Source organism: Carassius carassius, chromosome 23 (genome assembly GCF_963082965.1).
Source record: "Carassius carassius chromosome 23, fCarCar2.1, whole genome shotgun sequence".
NCBI lineage: Eukaryota > Metazoa > Chordata > Actinopteri > Cypriniformes > Cyprinidae > Carassius > Carassius carassius.
The window spans coordinates 13,652,247-13,671,855 of record NC_081777.1 but is presented as its reverse complement, the minus strand read 5'-3'; the positions used below and the strand labels follow the sequence as shown (position 1 = coordinate 13,671,855).

General features: G+C 41.1%; 1 protein-coding gene and 2 long non-coding RNA genes across 3 annotated transcripts; 2 read left to right on the top strand and 1 right to left on the bottom strand.

Annotated features, from left to right (window-relative positions):
- Positions 1-5,586: 5,586 nt before the first annotated feature.
- LOC132101899 (uncharacterized) lies at positions 5,587-7,036 on the top strand. Its single transcript, XR_009423232.1, has 2 exons — positions 5,587-5,879; positions 6,058-7,036. It is a non-coding gene; the product is annotated as an uncharacterized LOC132101899 (long non-coding RNA).
- Positions 7,037-11,554: 4,518 nt separating this feature from the next.
- On the top strand, positions 11,555-13,220 carry LOC132101345 (uncharacterized). The gene is made up of 2 exons (XR_009423163.1): positions 11,555-11,607; positions 11,715-13,220. It is a non-coding gene; the product is annotated as an uncharacterized LOC132101345 (long non-coding RNA).
- Positions 13,221-13,709: 489 nt separating this feature from the next.
- Positions 13,710-17,164, bottom strand: LOC132101898 (extracellular calcium-sensing receptor-like). Its single transcript, XM_059507122.1, has 6 exons — positions 16,781-17,164; positions 16,393-16,684; positions 15,373-16,161; positions 15,073-15,300; positions 14,743-14,866; positions 13,710-14,605 (listed from the first exon to the last, which is right to left on the bottom strand). The coding sequence occupies exons 1-6, from the start codon at positions 17,080-17,082 to the stop codon at positions 13,710-13,712; spliced, it is 2,631 nt and encodes an 876-aa protein (XP_059363105.1). The 5' UTR covers positions 17,083-17,164.
- Positions 17,165-19,609: the final 2,445 nt, after the last annotated feature.

The following is a 19,609-nucleotide window of genomic DNA, read 5'->3' as shown; positions in this document are numbered from 1 at the left end:
ATTATTATTTTTCTTTTATTTTTGTCATGCTCTGGTGTAGAAGGATCCCACCAGCCAGTATCCGTGTGCTCTTGGAATCATTACTCTATTCCCCAATTTGAAGAATAAATGCTCACCGACTGGTTGTGTAAGTATACAGTACATTGAAACTGTACACTATCTCTTTATTGCAGGTGCATATATAAAATGCATGAGTTAGTCAATTTATTATACTAAGGTGACTTATGACTTCTTCTAGAAAAATCAGCAAAATTCGATGGAATGAATGTAAACCTTGTCAAATGTGTAAAGCTTAGAATATTGTTATTGGTAACTGTAAGTATCATACAATAAGTATAAATATTTTATACTTTGCGTAGTGCATTGTGTGTAGTGCACCACCCCCCCATTCAGAAAACTAAATATGGCTTTTTAAGTTAAGTCATTAGATCCTTCCTGAGAGGAATCTACCAGGGAGGAACTGTCACGAGAAGCACTATTTCGGGGAACCAGGTCAGAGTGGGCCAATATTGCGCCACAAGCAAGACCTGCTCCCCTTCCTCCCTGACCTAGCACAGTGTCTGTGCAAGAAGACTCACTGGGGGAAATGCATACTTGCGCAGGCCCGGCGGCCATCTGTGTGCCAGTGCATCCGTGCCGAGTGTTCCCTTGGTCAGTGAATAGAACAACTGGCAGTGAGAGGTCTCTAGAGAGGCAAACAGGTGTACCTGAGTGGCTCCGAAATGTCTTCAAATCAGCTGGACCAAATGGGGATGGAATCGCCATTCTCCCAGGAGTGTAGCTCGAGGAAGCCGTACAGTTGAGCAGACCCGGAATGTGAAAGGCATGAAGTGACCACAGAACCTTCCGACTCCAAAAAGGAGGTGGCAGGCGAGATGCGACAGGAGTGCAGACCACCTTGTCAGTTGATGTACGCAATAGTCGCTGCGTTGCCTTGTGAGCACCCTTTAAGACAGTCCAGTCTGCTGGTCCTGGCCTGGAGACAACGCAGTCTTCACCCTGATGACAGCAGACTAAAGAAGCTGTGTGTGGGGTGGGTGGAATCACCTGCAATGCAGAGGGCTTTGCGGGTGAAACGGGATCCATAAATGGCCTGGAGTTAGGGGAGAGAGACACCAACAATCTTCTCAGCTGCTCTCACTATGCATTTAGGGGCTTCTGGCAGGACACGTTGCAGGCGCCATACCACATAGTGATGCAGCTAGTCAGGATGCTCTCGATGGTGCCTCTGTAGAAGGTGCACATACTGAAGGACCTGCAGATCCAGATGTTCTCAGAGAGAATTCTGGGCTGTAAAATGTCCAGGAGCTCCAAAAGTGCCTGTGTCTGGTCTATATGAGGAATGCCAACAAAGTTTGGTTTTTTAATATCCACTTGCGAGTGCAGTTAAACAGTTTATTAGGAAAAATCAAAGCTGACCTTAAAAGCAGATTTCTTTGCATCATTACTCCAGTCACACAATCCTTCAGAAATCCTTTTTGACAATCTGATTTTCTACAAAAAAAAACCACGTATTATTATTATTATTATTATTATTTATTTTATTATTATTATTATTATTATTATTAAAAGAGCTGAGAATATTTTTTCAGGGGATGATTTGAAAGAACAGCATTGTTTGTTACATTTGTTACAGTTACATTTATTTGTTACACTTATATTATTTACATCAATCTTTTGAATGGCATAGTAGTGTATATTGTTATTGAAACTTCATAATGTTTCACTCCATTATACATTTAGTCAGGAATTATAGTTTGGAAAAAGTCTAACTAGTAAAATGTTTACACGTTATGTGAAAACTATACTATATATATATATATATATACTATATATATATATATATATATATATATATATACATGTTTATGATCTCTCCTGAATAAAGCGCTTCATTCTTTTTTTTCAATTTTTTTTCAGAAATCCTTTGAACAATCTTATTAAACAATCTCTACAAAAAAAAATTATTGTTATTATTATTATCATTATTATTATTAATGTTGAAAAGAGCTGAGAATATTTTTTCAGGTTTTTTAGGGGGGATAAATTAAAAGAACACCATTTTTTGTTACATTTGTTACAGTTACATTCATTTGTTACATTTATATTATTTACATCAAGCTTTTGAATGGTATATATTGTATATTGTTATTGAAACTTCATAATGTTTCACTTGATTATACATTTAGTCAGGAATTATAGTTTGGAAAAAGTCTTTGGAAAAAGTCTAACTAGTAAAATGTTTACACGTTGTGTGAAAACTAGTACAAGTATATAAATAAATTAAAAGAGACTCATGTTCATTATCTCTGCTGAATAAAGTACTTCATTATTTTTTTTCTGAGGAAATCCATTTCTCAAATCCTCAACCACATCACATCTTTTCGAGGTTAATTATGTCTTATTCCTCTCATCGCGAAGCAAGCAGTAAAATAAAAGAACTTGAAGAACAGTCTCACTGCTTTTTCTTCTGTGTGGGCGTATTCAAGCCGCGCGCTTCAGTTTGAATCTGAATAAGCGCATTCAGCGAGGGGGCGTGGTCACATTAGATATAATGAAGGGAGACTTGAAAAACGGACATTGCGTTGTTTTCATATGGATTACTTTAACACAGAATATCTGTTTTCGGCAGCACTTATTTAGTTTAAAAGTAGCTTTCTATAGATATCTCTCTCATGTCTCTTCGTTGAGGATTCACTGAGTTACAGTTCATTTTAATGACGTGTTTGTAAATGAAGATCAGCGCAGACAAAGGCTGCAAACAGCATACCTTGTTTGTTATCTTTATTTTATAAGTGCACAAAGTTTTTTTGTTATTATGTCTGTATCCAAAAAAAAGTAGACCCTTTACAGATTCGATTGATGTATTGCTCTTATCTGTACGATTAAAACTGAAAGTGTAATTTAAGTTCTTTTTGGGGTTATCAAGAGAAAATGACTCATAACGCGTATATGCGTTAATCGACTCCAGAGGGTTAATGCCCATGTGTCCCAGACCAGCCTCTTTGGCGATACATCAAGAGCCCAGCAGCCAAGATAGTTGAGGATCCAAACACCCTGCTCTCTGAGGGGAACAAGAGCCACATCCAGGACTTTTGTGAAGACAAGGGGAGTCCTGATATCCCTGTCCTTTGAACGCAAACCTCAGAAATGGTCTGTGGCATGGAAGGATCGACACATGAATGTACGCGTTCTTCAGGTCAATTGCTGCAAACCAATCTCGGGGACTGACGCACCGGAAGATGTGTTTCTGCATCAACATCTTGAACCGATGAAGGGCCCAGTTCAAGATCTGCAGGTCCAAGATAGGCCGTAAACCACTGCATTTCTTAGGAACAATGAAGTATGGGCTGTAAAAACCCTGTCCTTGTATTGGCTGGAGGGACCAGTCTTTATTGTGTCCTTTGCCAGTAGGACTGCGATCTCCGCCCAAAAGACAGGAGCATCGGCTTCATTTACTGTTGTGAAGTGAATGCTACTGAACTTGGGAGGCCGCCGGGAGAACTGAATCTCATGGCCAAGGCAGCTGCTCTGCAGATGCCAGCTAGACAGGCTGGGTAGGGTGCGGGAGTATGGCCTTTGTTGACACTCTTGAACTATCTGTTGCTGCCCGCTGGCGAAGGAGGAGGATGACTGAGGTCTGGTGTTGGGCCGATCGAGACTCTCCCTGCCCTCCTGGGACCCCGAGATGTCGAGATTTTCCAGATTTTCCACCCGGCCCTCATTCAGGGGAGGGAGAGGTGCCTTCAACATCCCCCAAAGAGCAGTTTACCGTCCCGTGGCCTCTCGCTCTTCTTCTCACCGCCAGGTATGACAGGGGCCAGGATGGGTGGGGCGGCCTGTCTATGACCAGCTCCATGGTGTCACTGTCTGGAGGCTGCTGCGGATGCGACATGGGAGCAGACGCAGGGGGCCACCCTTGGCGACAGGCAGGCTTGGGCTTTGTGGCCAATGGATGGGTGAAAGCAGCAGCTGCCAGCCGGGGCAGGGTGTGATAAAGCACCTCAGTCTGGTTCTACGCAGCTGCTGGGCTTACTCTCAACCGCATTGCTGAAGAGGCTGGTCTGGGATACAGGGGCATTAAGAAACCAAACTTTGTCTGCATTTGGCAGTCATGGACCACCATAGTGGACATAGCACAGCCCAGAAACCACGCAGTGACCTTCGTCACCCATAGCGTGAGGTCACTAGTGGTACAGAGTATTCTGAGAACTTCTGGGTCATGACCACTCTAGTGCAGGTCATTCAGTGCCTTGGCCTGGTGCAACTGCAGTAATGCCGTAGCATGTAAAGTGGAGGTAGCTTCTCCACAAGCCATACAAGCATCGCCGGACAGGGCAGATGAGTACCTACAGAGCCAAGAGGGGAGGCACGATTCACCCTACCAAGTTAAGGCGGTATTAGGACAAAACTGCATCGCAAACCACCACTCCACCATGGGGACCCCCATGTTGCCCATTGCTGAACCACCATCGAGGGTGATGAGGGAGGGAGGAGGAGCCCATCGGCCAGTTTCTGGCAGTAAAAGGTCTCATCCATGACCTGGTGAGCTCATCATACACTTCTGGGAAGAAAGTCACCAGGGTGTGGCGCTGTGAAACAGCACAGGCCACCCTGAGAAACCAATCATCCAGCCTGGAAGGCCCGGTACACGATGGAGGTTTCCACTTGAGCCCTACCTTCTTGGCGGCCCGGGAAAGCATAGCTGTCACCTCTGGATCCGATTCAGGAATTGCCACCATCCCCTATGCAGTGATCGACAACCGGATACCGTTTATTCACTCTATGAAGAGGGCCCAGTGCATTCTATTGGCTGCTCAAATGGATCAGAGATGCTAGAGGAGTGTTGGGCACCCAGAGGCTGGTTCCCTGAGGGCTTTGCCACCACTGAAATCCTCAAACCACCCGTGCTACTGTCGGAAATAACCTACATCCGCACTGAACCGCACTGAACATATTCACTTGAGGCCAGTGGATGGAGCAGAATGATGTTGTCGCTCGGCTCCGAAGCAAAAAGCTGGTATGCATTGCACCTGCTGCCTTCTCATACTCACGCTGTGATCAGCTGTATCTGGATGCAATAATTGAATGCCAATGTGCATAGGCTCGTTAAGTTTACACTTGAAGTAGATTGGTCTATCGAAACAATATCCCAATTCGTCGGTCATCCGACATGACGTCGAGAGTGACCAACTGAAAGGGAACAACAATGAATAGTATTTAATAGGTTTAATAATTAACAATAATGCATGATGAATTTACATGCAAAGGGTGTCAAAAAGTTAACACTATTGAAAGTGTAACATTTACACTCTATAGTTTGGACACAAGACACTTTTCTTGTGTTAAATATGACACTGTGGGTTTTATTTTTACACCTGTGATTTTGCTGTGTGTACCATCAGGTAATAAAAAGTTATATACACACTTGTGGTCATCATGTCCACTTAAACACTGTGGTGGAAAAATTCATTGAACATTGCTTCTGTATGCCTATATATGCATGTGTTTTCTTAGAATTGCTGTGTGGTTCAGAAGGGCGACACCTGGGGGGGGGGGTCTGAGAACAGATGTCTGAGAATGACCTGAGAGGGTCATTGGGCCATATAGTGGGGGGACAATGCCTGAGGATGACCTGAGGGGGTCACCTAAGTCCTAAATTTGTGAGAAACAAACTACAGAGAGTGTTTTTTATGTTATCAATGGAAAGTTACAGCTGCTAAGACTTTGTAACCTTGAAGCAAAGGGATATAAGGTGGAGGACTGCCCTCTTCCTGGGTCAGTTTCACTCTGCAGGAACTCAGTGTTGCTGTATGACTGTCTGACCTTCTTTGCAAGGAATAAAAGCTTTCTTTTTAATTATACCTGAGAATGAGCCTGTCTCTTATGCTGATGAGAGTTGATTTAAATTTTGCCATGACAATTTGGTGTCAGAACGTGGGATTCCTTGGATGTGTCTTCTGGACCTGTGAGCGGACGGTGACTGATCATCCTGAACAATAGAAGTTCAGCCCTAACCCCGATTAGATTTGAGGGAGAAAGAGACAGACCGCCGAGGCCCGGAGGGGACACCACTGGAATCAGAAAAGAACCTGGGTGGCAACAGAACTCTCGGGTAAGAGACAGTTCATGGTATTCTAAATTTTGGGATTTTTAGAAATAAGGATTGGAATTTAAATTAGAAAAGGGACGAACCATAGTGGTGGGTCCTTCTCTGTGGGAAGCACAATCAGGGTGATTCCAGGGGAATTGGATTGTGAGAATACTGTGGCACAGTTAATACATTTCTAAGGGGGAATTGAAACTGCTGCAACTGGCGTGATCATAATTGAGTTAGAAATTGAGATCGAAACGATCCAGATATTTTGAAGCGATAAGCTGAGATCACGCGCAAGCGGTTAACATATTTCTAAGAGGGGAAATGAGACTATGCGAGTATTGCCTCCCCGACTTGGACAGGGGAAGTCGGATATGTTGGAGACGTCTGACAGATTATAGGCGCGCCGAAGGAAAAGGTATCCACAGAGAAGGAAACCAGCAAATATGGGAAAGTCTCAGAGCAAGCTCGTTGAATATGATACACCGGTGTTTAGGCAAATGAAAAAAGTGTATGGCCAAAAATGCATGCAAGATATGGGGAAATTAATTAAATACCATGGTTTTCCAAAAGAGGGAACGTTGAGTGTTAAGAAATTAAAAGCTGTGAAGGAATCAGTAGAAGAGGGAAGCGAGAGACAGAAAGGTTGTTGTGTGAGACACGTGTGAGAGATGTGAACGAACTGTGAATTGTTGGATAGCGGAAGCAGATAGGAGAGAAAGGAGAACGATGCAGAAAGAATTAGCAAGTAGAAAGGAGGAAAAGAAAGTTGAAGAATGTGAAGAAAATGTAATTGCCTCACATAGACCTACTAACCGCTCTGATGTTTGTGTTTCTAAACATGTACCTCCGCCCTATACACATTTTCCTGTGATTGAGTTGCAAGCCGTGAAAATGGACCCTGACCTCGACTGCTCTCCGCCGAGAAGACCAACAGCACCGTGGCCAGATCCAGAATGGAGACAAGAGACAGTGGAAGACCCAGAAATCATTCCTGAAACCCCCAACGAGGAAATTGTAGAGGAAATAGTGTGCAGAGCACCCCCGACAAAGAAAAGAAAAAACAGACAAACAGTGAAAGAATAAAATGTAAGTATAACAGCTCCAATGATTGAAGTTTCAGGTCCTGACGGGCCTATTATGGTCTTTAGACCATGGACTATGACTGACATGAGAGAAGCGATGGCTAACTTGCCGAGCCCTGACGAAGCAGGTGATAAATTTTCTATCTAATTAGTCACCTTCTGCCAAGAATTCAGCCCTACCGTGCATGAACTGAGAAGGCTGTTGGCAGTGAAACTGGGGGCTACGAGCTGGCATAAAGTGAGTGGAGAGCTGCAGAAAGAGGACTGTCGGAGAGAACACTGTGAATGGAAAAGTGGACGGCTATCTGCTGTTTTAGCACAAGCTTTGCATGCAGAAAAGATACAGACGGCGAAGAAGGAAAGAGTTAAAGCCAAGACCGACAGAGAGTGGCAGCTGACGCTAGTGCAAGCCGTGTCAAAGCCGGGTGGCTATTCTGCGCAGCGAAACCAGCAATCGAAAAGGGGAAGATGGAAAAGAGGAGGAGGAAGATATCCGAATGAAACTAAAAGGAAATCTGAAAGATGGGGTTGTTGGATCTGCAAGACTGATGAACATACGACATTCAAGTACACCAGATGCAGACTGTGCAAAAAGGATGGTCATTGGACAAGGGAATGCCCGGAGAACCAGCGAAATCAACAAGCAGACTGAAACGAGGGAGGTGGAGAGCAGAGAGGAGGGGTCCAGGGCGAACAACCAACGGTCACAAGTCAGGGAAGTTAAAATTTTCTAACCACAAACACACACACATACACTGATGTACTTTCTGCTCTCTGCAATGAAGAAAAAAAGCTTGCTTTTCTTTGTGTATATCTGATTCTGTTAATGGAAATTCTGATAAATGTGCGATAATGTATAAGAGTGAAGCCTTTATGAAAATGCCTAAATATCCTATGCTAGTAGAGGGGATATTGATTGAGTTTAAGCTGACATATATATATATATATATATATATATATATATATATATATATATATATATATATATATATAGCTATAGAGCCATGTGATTTGCAATGCCAACCACAATTAACAGGCGAAATGAATGAGTTAATTTCTGCATCAGGGCACGTAATTTGTGAAAGACTCACAGTGCCTCTGAATTGTGAAACAGAGGGGGGCGGGGTGCTGAGGCATGCTTTTCTCTACACCCCTGCATGTCCAGTGCCTTTGATGGGGAGAGATTTAATGTGCAAACTAAATTTGACACTGATTGCAGACTCTGGGGGTGTCCGAGTGGCAGAGAAAGAGCAGATTTGCTGTCTGCAAGCAGAACCAAAATGGGCATATGAGTGGCACATCATAAATTCTGATTGGGCTGGAATGATGTGTGAACTGGCTAAAAAATCGAACAAAACAAGTTGACAGAGAGATCATGCCTGACAAATTGCATTGCACGTCACATGTTGTAGTACAACGAGATTACCAGTATGAAAAAGAGTTTTGAGAAAATCTTTTGGACAGAAAATTTGTGTGCAGTTTCAGTTTGCCTGACAGAAAAACAGCTTCAGTTTTACTTAATGGCAGAGGATTCTGTGCCTCACTTATCGCTTTCCGTGGCCAGCAGTCGGGGCCCAGATTAGAACTGTTTGTGAAAAGCTGTGTTTATGCCACAGACTGGAGACAGATAGGAGGGGGGGTGAGAAACAGTGAGAGTCTGGGAGTGTTTATGCAAGCATGAAATTGAGGTAGAGAGAGTTGTGGTACCCATTGACAACAGGAAAAGGGAAAATCATTGCATGACAGTTATTTGTGCCTCAGATATTCATCCAGCATTAGCAGAAGTGCCATCAGAGTTATCGGCAAAAAACAAACACGATGTGGGTTTAATTAAAGGATGTGAACCAGTTGTGGTCACCCCAAAATCTGATTACAGACCATGTCAACGTCAAAACCCTCTAAAACTAGAGGCAATTCTTGGTATAAAACCAGTATTTGAGTCACTATTAAGAGAGGGGATAATGGTGCCATGCAATGATTCTCCAGTTCGCACTCCAATTTTTCCTGTAAAAAAAAAAAAAAAAGATAAGGGATGAGGGTCAGACCACAGAGTGGCGATTTGTACAGGACTTACAGGCTGTGAATGCTGCTGTCAGACAAAGAGCTCCATCAGTGCCAAATCCATACACAATTTTGTCACGAATACCACAAGATGCAACATTCTTCTCAGTGGTAGATTTGGCAAATGCATTTTTTAGCGTGCCAGTTGATAAAGACAGCCAATTCTGGTTTGCATTTGAATTTGAGGGCAAAGGTTACATCTGTGCTCGAATGCCAAAAGGGTATTGCAACGCCCCTAGCGATTACAACTAAGCCCTAAGAAGGAGTTTGGAACCTTTGACCCTGACAGCAGGTACAGCTTTATTACTGTATGTGGATGATCTTTGCTTGTGTGCTCGTGATGAGCTTACATGTAACTGACACTGTGACTCTCCTGAAGCACCTGGCTCAGGAGGGCCATAAAGTCAGCCTGACAAAAATGCAGTTTGTAAAACAACAGATTACATTCCTGGGGCATGTAATAACACAGAATAGCAAATCATTGTCCGAAAAAGGGGTTAAAGCTACAAGAGAAGTCCCAAAACCAGTAACATAGAAACAAATGCTTAAATTTTTGGGAATGTGTTCCTATTGTAGAACATCTACTCCAAATTATGCAATTTTTGAGCTACCCGAGAGCCCTGAGAGGGAAGGGGTTGAATTTATGTAACAGGATTGAGTGGACAGAGAAGGCGTAAGAGGCATTTCTGAACAGTAAAGTTCAGCTGTCTGTTGCGCCAACTCTGGGCTTGCCGGCCCCAAATAAACCCTTTGTTCAGATGGTTGATAAGAAAAATGGATTCATGACTTCTGTATTGTTGCAACATCATGGAGACAAATTGAGACCTGTGGCATATTTTTCCAGCAAATTAGACCCAGTTGCAGCAGGCCTGCCACACTGTCTGAGGGCGGTGGCAGCTGCTGAGTAGGCCGTGATGGCTTCTAGAGAATTCGTAGGTTACACTGATCTGACGTTGATGATGCCTCAGGCAGTGTCCATGATTTTGCAGGAACAGAAAACATCACACTTATCAACAGCTCGATGGTTAAGATATCATACTGTTTTGCTTGATGCGCCTTATATCACTGTTAAGCGATGCACAATCTTGAATGCTGCTACTGTCCTTCCAACAGAAGAGGATGGGGAAGAGCATCATTGTTGTTTAACAGCACTTGAACAAGTGTGTACGCCACGTCCAGACCTGTCTGACGTGCCACTTGAAAATGTCCTCTTTGTGGATGGCTCAGCTTTTAAAGATCCACAAACAGGCCTGAATAAGGTTGGTTATGCGTTAACAACTGAATTTGACATTGTGGCCTCTGGCTCATTGCCATCAAATTATTCAGCACAAGCAGCTGAGCTTGTGGCATTAACAGAAGCATGCAAACTAATGACAGACAAATGCGTCACAATTACACAGATTCACGCTATGCATTTGGGGTCACTCATGATTTTGGTGCGCAGTGAAAACACAGAAAATTTTTGAAGTCAGATGGGCGACCAATATTAAATGCACCCCTCGTGGCAGATTTTCTAGACGCTATTTTGCTGCCAGAAAAGATAGCCATTTGTAAATGCACAGCACATACTAATAAAAAATATTCTGTATCTACAGGAAACGCCAGAGCAGACGCAGCGGCGAAGGCTGTGGCATCTCAGCAGACAAAAGCACCAGAGTGTACTTTGTTATCTGAAAATAACCCTGACATTTCTTCATCTTTACAGGGAATGCAGACATTTGCGACAGGGCAGGAGAGAGAGAAATGGAAGCAAGTGGTTGTACGATGGTGAATGGAGTATGGATGAGTGGAGATGGCAAGCCTTGTTTACCTAAACACTTCTTTCCTCACTATGTTAAGTCGATGCATGGGAAAGACCACGCATCGAAAGGGGGAATGATTATGCAAATTAAAGAATTGTGGTTTACAAAGGGGTTCAAAATTTATGCAGAAATTTTTTGCAAAAGATGTGTCATTTGTAATACACATAATGTGGCAAGAGGCATAAAAATGTCTCAGGTATCCCAGACAGCCCCGATGGATTTCATTGAACTGTTCCCATGTGAAGGGAAGGAAAAATGGTTTGGTATTTGTGGACATGTGGTCCAAATGGGTAGAGGTCTTCCCAATGTCCAAACAGGATGCAGCAGCAGTAGTAACGGCTCTGCTGACTGAAATAGTCCCGAGATGGGGAAATTCCACGAAAAAGCAGTTCAGACAATGAAACACATTTTGTGTAGGGGCAATAAAAAACTAATTGGCTAAGTGTTGAGAGGAAATTGGTTAAGGTGCTCCCAATCGATCTCATGTACATGAGAATGAGAAAGAGATCCAGAGTAAACGTGAGCCCTTTTGAAATTCTCTTTGGCAAACCACCATTTGTGGGTATTGAAGGGGGTAAAAAACAGCTGCCATCTACAGAGGTGTGTGAGCATGACACGTTGAGTTATTGCAAGGAAATGTCTTCTCTGTTGTCTAATGTCTGTGCGCAGGTGAAAGCTGCTCAGGAGAAGGTTGCTGAAACACCGTTGCATAACCTGAAACCAGGAGATTTCGTGGTGGTACGAGACCTGAGGAGAAAGAGCTGGAAGGCGAAAAGGTGGCTGGGACCATTCCAGGTGCTTCTGACCACTCACACGGCTGTGAAGGTAGCAGAGAGAGCAACATGGATCCAGGCCAGCCACTGCAGAAAGGTCCCACAGAAAGGAGTGGAGACACACACGTCAACAAGGCCAGAATCCAGCCTAAACATCAAGCGTCCTTATCAGCGGGAAGAGCAAGGTTAAGACTGAAAAACAGCATCGAAGTAGTCTGCGCACAAGTGAAAAGATAAATATGAGCATCATAGTTGGGTACATCACGTTGTTTTAATATTCCAGACTACAGTGACAACATTACCAATATCATCACCCAGATGAGAATGGCCGTAAAAGAGCCTAAGCGTACACATAATGCTGCTAAATGATTTTTGCTGCTATAATGTCTACCATGTATTTTTTAGTTGTATATCCAGCTCAGTACAGAGACTGGTGAAGTCTAGAATTTCACATCAAATGGTTCAAATGACTGTGTACAATGAAGACGTTATCATGGATTTTAGTAGAGAGAAAACTATTGATGAAGGGACAAACAGTAGTGGAAGCTAAAGTGAAATGTGTTAAATGTATGAGATTTATGATATTTTTTCTTTGAAGTAAGTAATGTTCAGGCCTATCTGAATCTATACTGTTTGTTGCTTGAATAGGGTCTGTCCCCATACAACAAGCCTTAGCATATTTTCTAACTTCTTTTACAAACTTAAGAGGGTGATCATTTATGAGAAAATCAGAGATGAAGAGTATAAATGTGATGATATGCCTTAAGTTGCTTTATTTTGAATTATGTTTGTATTCCCGAGTGTGAATTTTTTATTTTGAATTGTGTTTGTATCTGTGAGGTGACTGAGGGTCTGACTTATGTCAGAAACGCAGTAACAGTGTTTTACTTGTTTAGCCCGGCGCCCAGAGCAAACATAATGTTAAGTGTGTAGTGAAAATATAACCAGTAGTAATGAATTTTTATGTTTTAGTGATCAATGAATGATAAAAAGGGGGAAATTGTGGTGGAAAAATTCATTGAACATTGCTTCTGTATGCCTATATATGCATGTGTTTTCTTAGAATTGCTGTGTGGTTCAGAAGGGCGACACCTGAGGGGGAAACAGATGTCTGAGAATGACCTTAGAGGTTCATTGGGCCATATAGTGGGGGGGGACAATGCCTGAGGATGACCTGAGGGGGTCACCTAAGTCCTAAATGTGTGAGAAACAAACTACAGAGTGTGTTTTATGTTATCCATGGAAAGTTACAGCTGCTAAGACTTTGTAACCTTGAAGCAGCAAAGGGATATAAGGTGGAGGACTGCCCTCTTCCTGGGTCGGATTCACTCTGCAGGAACTCAGTGTTGCTGTATGACTGTCTGACCTTATTTGCAAGGAATAAAAGCTTTCTTTTTAATTATACCTGAGAATGAGCCTGTCTCTTATGCTGATGAGAGTTGATTTAAATTTTGCCACGACAACACTTAGGCCAAATAGGAAATATGTCATCAAGAAGACAAGTGGTCCAGTGCAAAGACAAGTATTAGTATTTGGAAAAGCCATGAGAATGCTGACCCAGAAGAGTCAGAAAGCCTAGATAGTATAGTGCAACCATTCTGTAGCTACCAGTACTCATCACAAGGGAATCCATCAGTTCAGAGCAGATAAATGTTTTTTTTTTTTTTTTGCCAGTTTAACAGCCATGTTGAACTTTTTTAATTTTTTATGAAAGCCAGTCTTAGTATGCAAAGGCATAACACTGGTGATTTTGCTTAAAGGTATTGTTTTTATCGTTTACAGATGAAAGACTTCAAGATATTTTCTGTTGTTTTCCCAAGTTGATTTCTCAGAATACAAAGGAATGTTTTTAAGTGCATGTTTATCACCGAGCTTAAAGAGCTGTAGATGACTATTTCCTCATAATTTGTTTCTTTGTGTTTAGCTCTGGTTTTAACAAAATTATGTAACATTTTGGAGCAAATATGCATAATAGTAAACCAAAACTTGAAGCTAAAATTGCAAATATCTGCACAGCAACAGTAAATTTACCAGGAGAACTGACATAAGCTGGGATAAATGTGAGCCAAACAGCACAGAATATGAGCATACTAAATGTGATGAACTTGGCTTCATTGAAGTTATCAGGGAGCTTCCGAGCAAGAAAAGCTAAAAGAAAACATAAGGTGGATAGCAGACCAGTATAACCCAAAACAGCCCAGAAACCAAGAGCTGACCCTAAGTTACATTCAAGGATGATCTTTTCTCTATAATAGCTCAAATTCATATATGGGAAAGGGGGGGATATTGCCAACCAAAGCACACAGATAATCACTTGTATTATTGTTAAGGAAACAACACTGAGTCTTTGCTGAAGAGGCCCAAACCATTTCATGACATTACTTCCTGGAAGTGTAGCTTTGAAGGCCATTAAAACAACTATTGTTTTCCCGAGAACACAGGAGATACAGAGAACAAAAGTGATCCCAAACGTGGTGTGACGCAACATACAGGACCACTCAGTGGGCCGACCAATGAAAGTAAGTGAACAGAGAAAACACAGTGAGAGCGAGAAGAGCAACAGGAAGCTCAGCTCTGAGTTGTTGGCTCTGACAATAGATGTTTCTTTATGAAGATAAAACAGAAAAGATACCATAGCTGTTAATAACACCCCCATGAATGAGAAAATACAAAGCACAATTCCCATGATTTCTGAGTATGACAGGAATTCAACCAATTTTAATACACATCTGTCTTTGCTCTCATTCGACCAGTACTCCAAATCACAAGGAAAGCAGTCACTAGAATCTGTGAAGAATTGTTATAATTTTTTTTTCAATATAAAAGGAAACATTAGTGAATGGGGCATGCATTATAAAGTCATATGACACAGATTATTACACTTCACACTCACATAATTTCATAAGAGTTAATATACTATTTACCTGTGCCATTACTGATTTCTCCATCTGCACAAGGAATACAGTCATAACAGCAGACAGGTCGTCCTTTTTGCACTGCCTTCCTAGTGCCGGAGGGGCAGCTCTTACTGCACACGGACACAGGCAGCTATGATAAAAAAATATTTGTCAAATAAAACCACACAGTAATGCTGGTTTAAATTTGTAAAATTATTGATTTCTCACTTTAATGCTATTGCTTTTATACACATGTTGTCATATTTAACTGACTGTTCTTCAGTTATTGTCCATTTCATGATTCAAGCAGTTATTTTACATGCCCTTAATAACTTCTCATATAATATACTTATGTACCTGTCCACTTTCCTCTGTCCATAGTATGTGTTCCAGATTGACCTGAAGACGTTGTTCTGAAGTAACTGAGCTGTCATACAGGCCCACATGTTCAAACTGCAAACTTCCATCTTCAGCAGGCTGCCAGTTAACAAGGTCATATCTTGCCACTGGATCACCACTTTCATCAAAGAAGATTTCTTCACCTGTTTTAACAGTGAATCTCACATCCCTCATACACTTCAACACCTAAGAAGAAATATCAGGAACATTATTCTTATTTTAATTAGCTTCAATATGAACTAAGTGTTCGTCACTTACCATTTGTGGTGTAGGCCATACTCCTTTGCTGCTGTTGGCTGAGGATGTGATGTATTTTAATACATTATGTAATGTATATGCAACAGCATACACTGCAGTATATACCTTATTTACTATTCGTAGCTCTGATACGTCAGTATATTCATTTTGCATTTCAGCAAGTCTCTCTGAGCCAGTACAGCCACCACTGCCATTGTTTTTGAAAGAGCACTGAAAGGCTGTTTCCCAGAATTCTTTGAAAAGTTCATTTTTTTTATCTTGTTCAGGGTGCACATTGACTAGGAACTCACGCAAGCCCATAATTTTGGCATTTGCTATAGCAAAACCCACAGCTCCAGAAAGAAAACTGTATTCCTTTGTTTCTGCAAGAGTTCGAGAAGTGATCCAGGATTCACTGCCAACCCACTGCAGCCCTGTGATGTTGTGCTGTGAAATTACTTTCAGGAGGGGGAAAAAATCACCTAATGCTATAAAAGCAACCACAACCCTGGTGGTGCCCTTTTTTATCACCTCTAGTGTCTTCAGAAACTGTTCTTGTGGATCATTGCTTAATATGGCCTCTGAGTATTCAATACAAACCCCCTCTTCTTTTGCAGCCTCCTCAAATGCTAAAATTCCATTATTACCATAGTCATTGCGACTCCTTACTGTGCCAACCCAGGTCCAGCCAAAGTGCTTGACAAGCTGAGCCAGCGCTCTGCTTTGGTAATAATCACTGGATATTGTTCTGAAAAAGGATGGATACCTTTTTCTGTTACTCAGGCATGCACATGTGGCAAAATGACTGATCTGCAATATAAAGAAGCAGTATGTAATGTGTTTACCACACATTTATTTATTTTTGTAGTCTGACTTTTTAAGACTATATTTCAGTTCTTCTTCCACTATATAAGCATTCTGCTACAATCTATGCAATTCAGTGTATTCTTCAACATTTGAATTGAAGAATATATTTTAAGCATATGTTCCAGTGGTCCTTCATACTATGATTAAACTAACAAACAGCAGATAAGTTCTTACAACAGGTAAGCTGAATGGACCAACTACAGAAGCCAAGCCAATGGTGGGTGAGGATGTTGACTCTCCAACAATGGCATGAACAGCTGGTGGTCTAGAACAGGACATATCAGTCAAAGTGGCTTCATAACCATTCATCAAAGCGATGCCTGAGATGATTGTTTGAGCGATAGAGCGACATGAGTCATATATCTTATAGCCCAAATAAATACCAGGTAACAACTGTGTGCTGTTATTAATCTCCTCAATGGCAAAAATTAGTGTCTGAGCAAATTTAAATTCCCGAAGGCTTAAGCTGTGAAAAAAAAACACCATCAGTTGTAATACATAATCAAAGAGTTATATTTAGGAATTTCAAAAAAAAAAAATCCGTCTGTATCATTGTATTGACCTGAGACATGTTATTGGCTCTGGTTTAGAAATGTAATTATGCATCTTTAGCAGGGCATTTCTGTGGATTGAGAAAATCGCTCCAATGTTGATGTCTCTTTCTGCAGAAAGTAGAGGTTGGGCAGGCTGACCAAGCAGACTGCAGACTTGCGCTGAAACTGGCACAAAGCTGCCATGTACAATGAGCAGTAATAGCTGCAGTAACACAGTCCTCCTTGCCATTCCAGTATGCATGTGAGGTTGGATCCTCTGAGGCAAAACAGTGCTGCCTTTTATCATACCTTCAAATGCCCTTTGGGACATATTAAGTTCTTAACTCTATTTTGCTCATTGCACTCATATTTATTATAGAAAAAGAGATATTTAGTGGGTAACACTTTAGAATACTGTTCCACCAATACCTAAGAAGTACTGTTCATGGATAACTCATAAGGCCCAAAGTAAACAGGCTAATAATTAACTAGATAGTAAAGTTTGTGGTCAAACTTTAAGTTGGCTTGGAAAAGCCAGGCCAGAAAGTTTGAAAAGTTTAAAAAGTTTAAAAAGATTTAAAAGTTTGATGAGTTAAGAAGTTTAAAAAAGAAAATGATTAACATATTGCTAGCATTAAAAGCAATTGACTACCATGTCATTAGCATGATTAGCAAAGTTGCTAGCATGTTGCTAGCATGATAAGCAACTGACTAGCATGTCGCTAGCATGATTAGCAAGTTACTAACATGTCACTAGCATGTTTGTAGCATGATTAGCAAGTGACTAGCATGTCGCTAGCATGTTCCTACCATGATTAGCATGCGGCTAGCTTGTCTCTAGCATAATTAACAAGTTGTTAGCACGATTAGCATGTTGCTAGAATGTTTCTAGTATGTTGCTAAAATGTTTATAGCATGATTATCATGCGACTAGCATGTTGCTGGCATGATTAGCATGTTGTAATCATGTTTCTAGCATGATTAGCATGTTGTAATCATGTTTCTAGCATGATTAGCATGTTGCTACCATTTTTCTAGCATGATTAGCATGCGGCTAGCATGTCTCTAGCATGATTAGCATGCAGCTAGCATGTCTCTAGCATGATTAACATGCTGCTAGCATTTTCTAGCATGATTAGCAAGTGACTAGCATGTCGCTAGCATGTTTGTAGCATGATTAGCAAGTGACTAGCATGTCGATACCATGTTTCTGTTTCTAGCATGATTAGCAAGTTACTACCATGTTGTTAGCATGACTAGCATGTTGCTAGCATGTTTCTAGCATGACTAGCATGTTGCTAGCATGTCGTTATCATGTTTCTAGCATGATTAACATGCGACTAGCATTTTGCTAGCATGATTAGCATGTTTCTAGCATGATTACCATGCGACTAGCATGTTGCTAACATGTTTCTAGCATGATTAGCATGTTTCTAGCATCATTAGCATGCGACTAGTATGTTTCTAGCATGTTGTTACCATCACTAGCATGTTGCTACTATATTTCTTGCATGATTAGCATTCGACTAGCATGTTTCTAGCAAGATTAGCATGATGCTAACATGTTTCTAGCATGACTAACAAGTGACTAGCATGTTGCTAGCATGTTTCTAGCATGCGACTAGCATGTCGTTAACATGTTTTCTAGCATGATTAGCATTCGGCTAGCATGTTCCTAACATTAGCATGTTGCTAGGATAGATTTAGCCTTAACTACTATGTACTTACATTTTAATTATTAATTTAGTACATGTTTTTACATTGTACTTATATTTAAAAAAAAACTACATGTAATTACATCTGTATTTAATTTCTGTAATTAACTAGATAAAAAGTTTGTCAAGACAAACTTTAAGTTGGCTTGAGAAAGCCTGACCAGAAAGTTTGAAAAGTTTAGGAAGTTTGAAAATGTGAAAAGTTTCAAAGTTTAAAAAAGACAGTGATTAACATATTACTAGCATTACAAGCAAGTGACTACCATGTCATTAGCATGATAAGCAAAGTTGTTAGCATGTTGCTAGCATGAGTAGCAAATGACTAGCATGTACTTAAAATGATTAGCAAGGTATCTAGCATGTCGCTAGCATAATTAGCAAGTGACTAGCCATGTCGCTAGCATGTTTCCAGCATGTTGCTAGCATGATTAGCATGTTTCTAGCATGATTAGCATGTGACTAACATGTTTCTAGCATGATTAGCATGTTGATAGCATAATAAGCAAGTGACTAGCCATGTCGCTATCATGATTAGCAAGTTACTAACATGTCGCTAGCATGTTGTTAGCATGATTAACATGTTTCTAGCATGACTAGCATGCGACTAGCATGTTGCTATCATGTTTCTAGCATGATTAGCATGCGACTAGCATGTTTCTAGCATGATTAGCATGTTGCTAGCATGTTTCTAGCATGACTAGCATGCAACAAGCATGTTGCTATCATGTTTCTAGCATGATTAGAATGCGACTAGCATGTTTCTAGCATGATTAGCATGTTGCTAGAATGTTTCTAGCATGACTAGCATGCGACTAGCATGATTTTATCATGATTAGCATGTTGTTCGCATGTTTCTAGCATGATCAGCATGCGACTAGCATGTTGCTAGCATGACTAGCATGCGACTAGCATGTTGCTAGCATGATTAGCATGATTTTATCATGATTAACATGTTGTTAGCATGATTAGCATGCGACTAGCATGTTGCTAACATGATTTAAGCATGATTAACATGTTGTTAGCATGTTTCTAGCATGATTAGCATGCAACTAGCATGTTGCTAGTATTTTACCATGATTAGCATGTTGTTAGCATGTTTCTAGCATGATTAGCATATTGCTAACATGTCTCTAGCATGATTAG

What these genes read in the sequence shown, in the direction of transcription:
- LOC132101898 (XM_059507122.1), bottom strand. Translation starts at nt 17,082, where the DNA reads ATGTCCCAAAGGGCATTTGAAGGTATGATAAAAGGCAGCACTGTTTTG. An exon ending in GAGCCAATAACATGTCTCAG is followed by an intron (nt 16,685 to 16,780) that starts GTCAATACAATG and finishes TTTTTTTCACAG; the next exon opens with CTTAAGCCTTCGGGAATTTA. An exon ending in GGACAGAGGAAAGTGGACAG is followed by an intron (nt 14,867 to 15,072) that starts GTACATAAGTAT and finishes TTTTTATCATAG; the next exon opens with CTGCCTGTGTCCGTGTGCAG.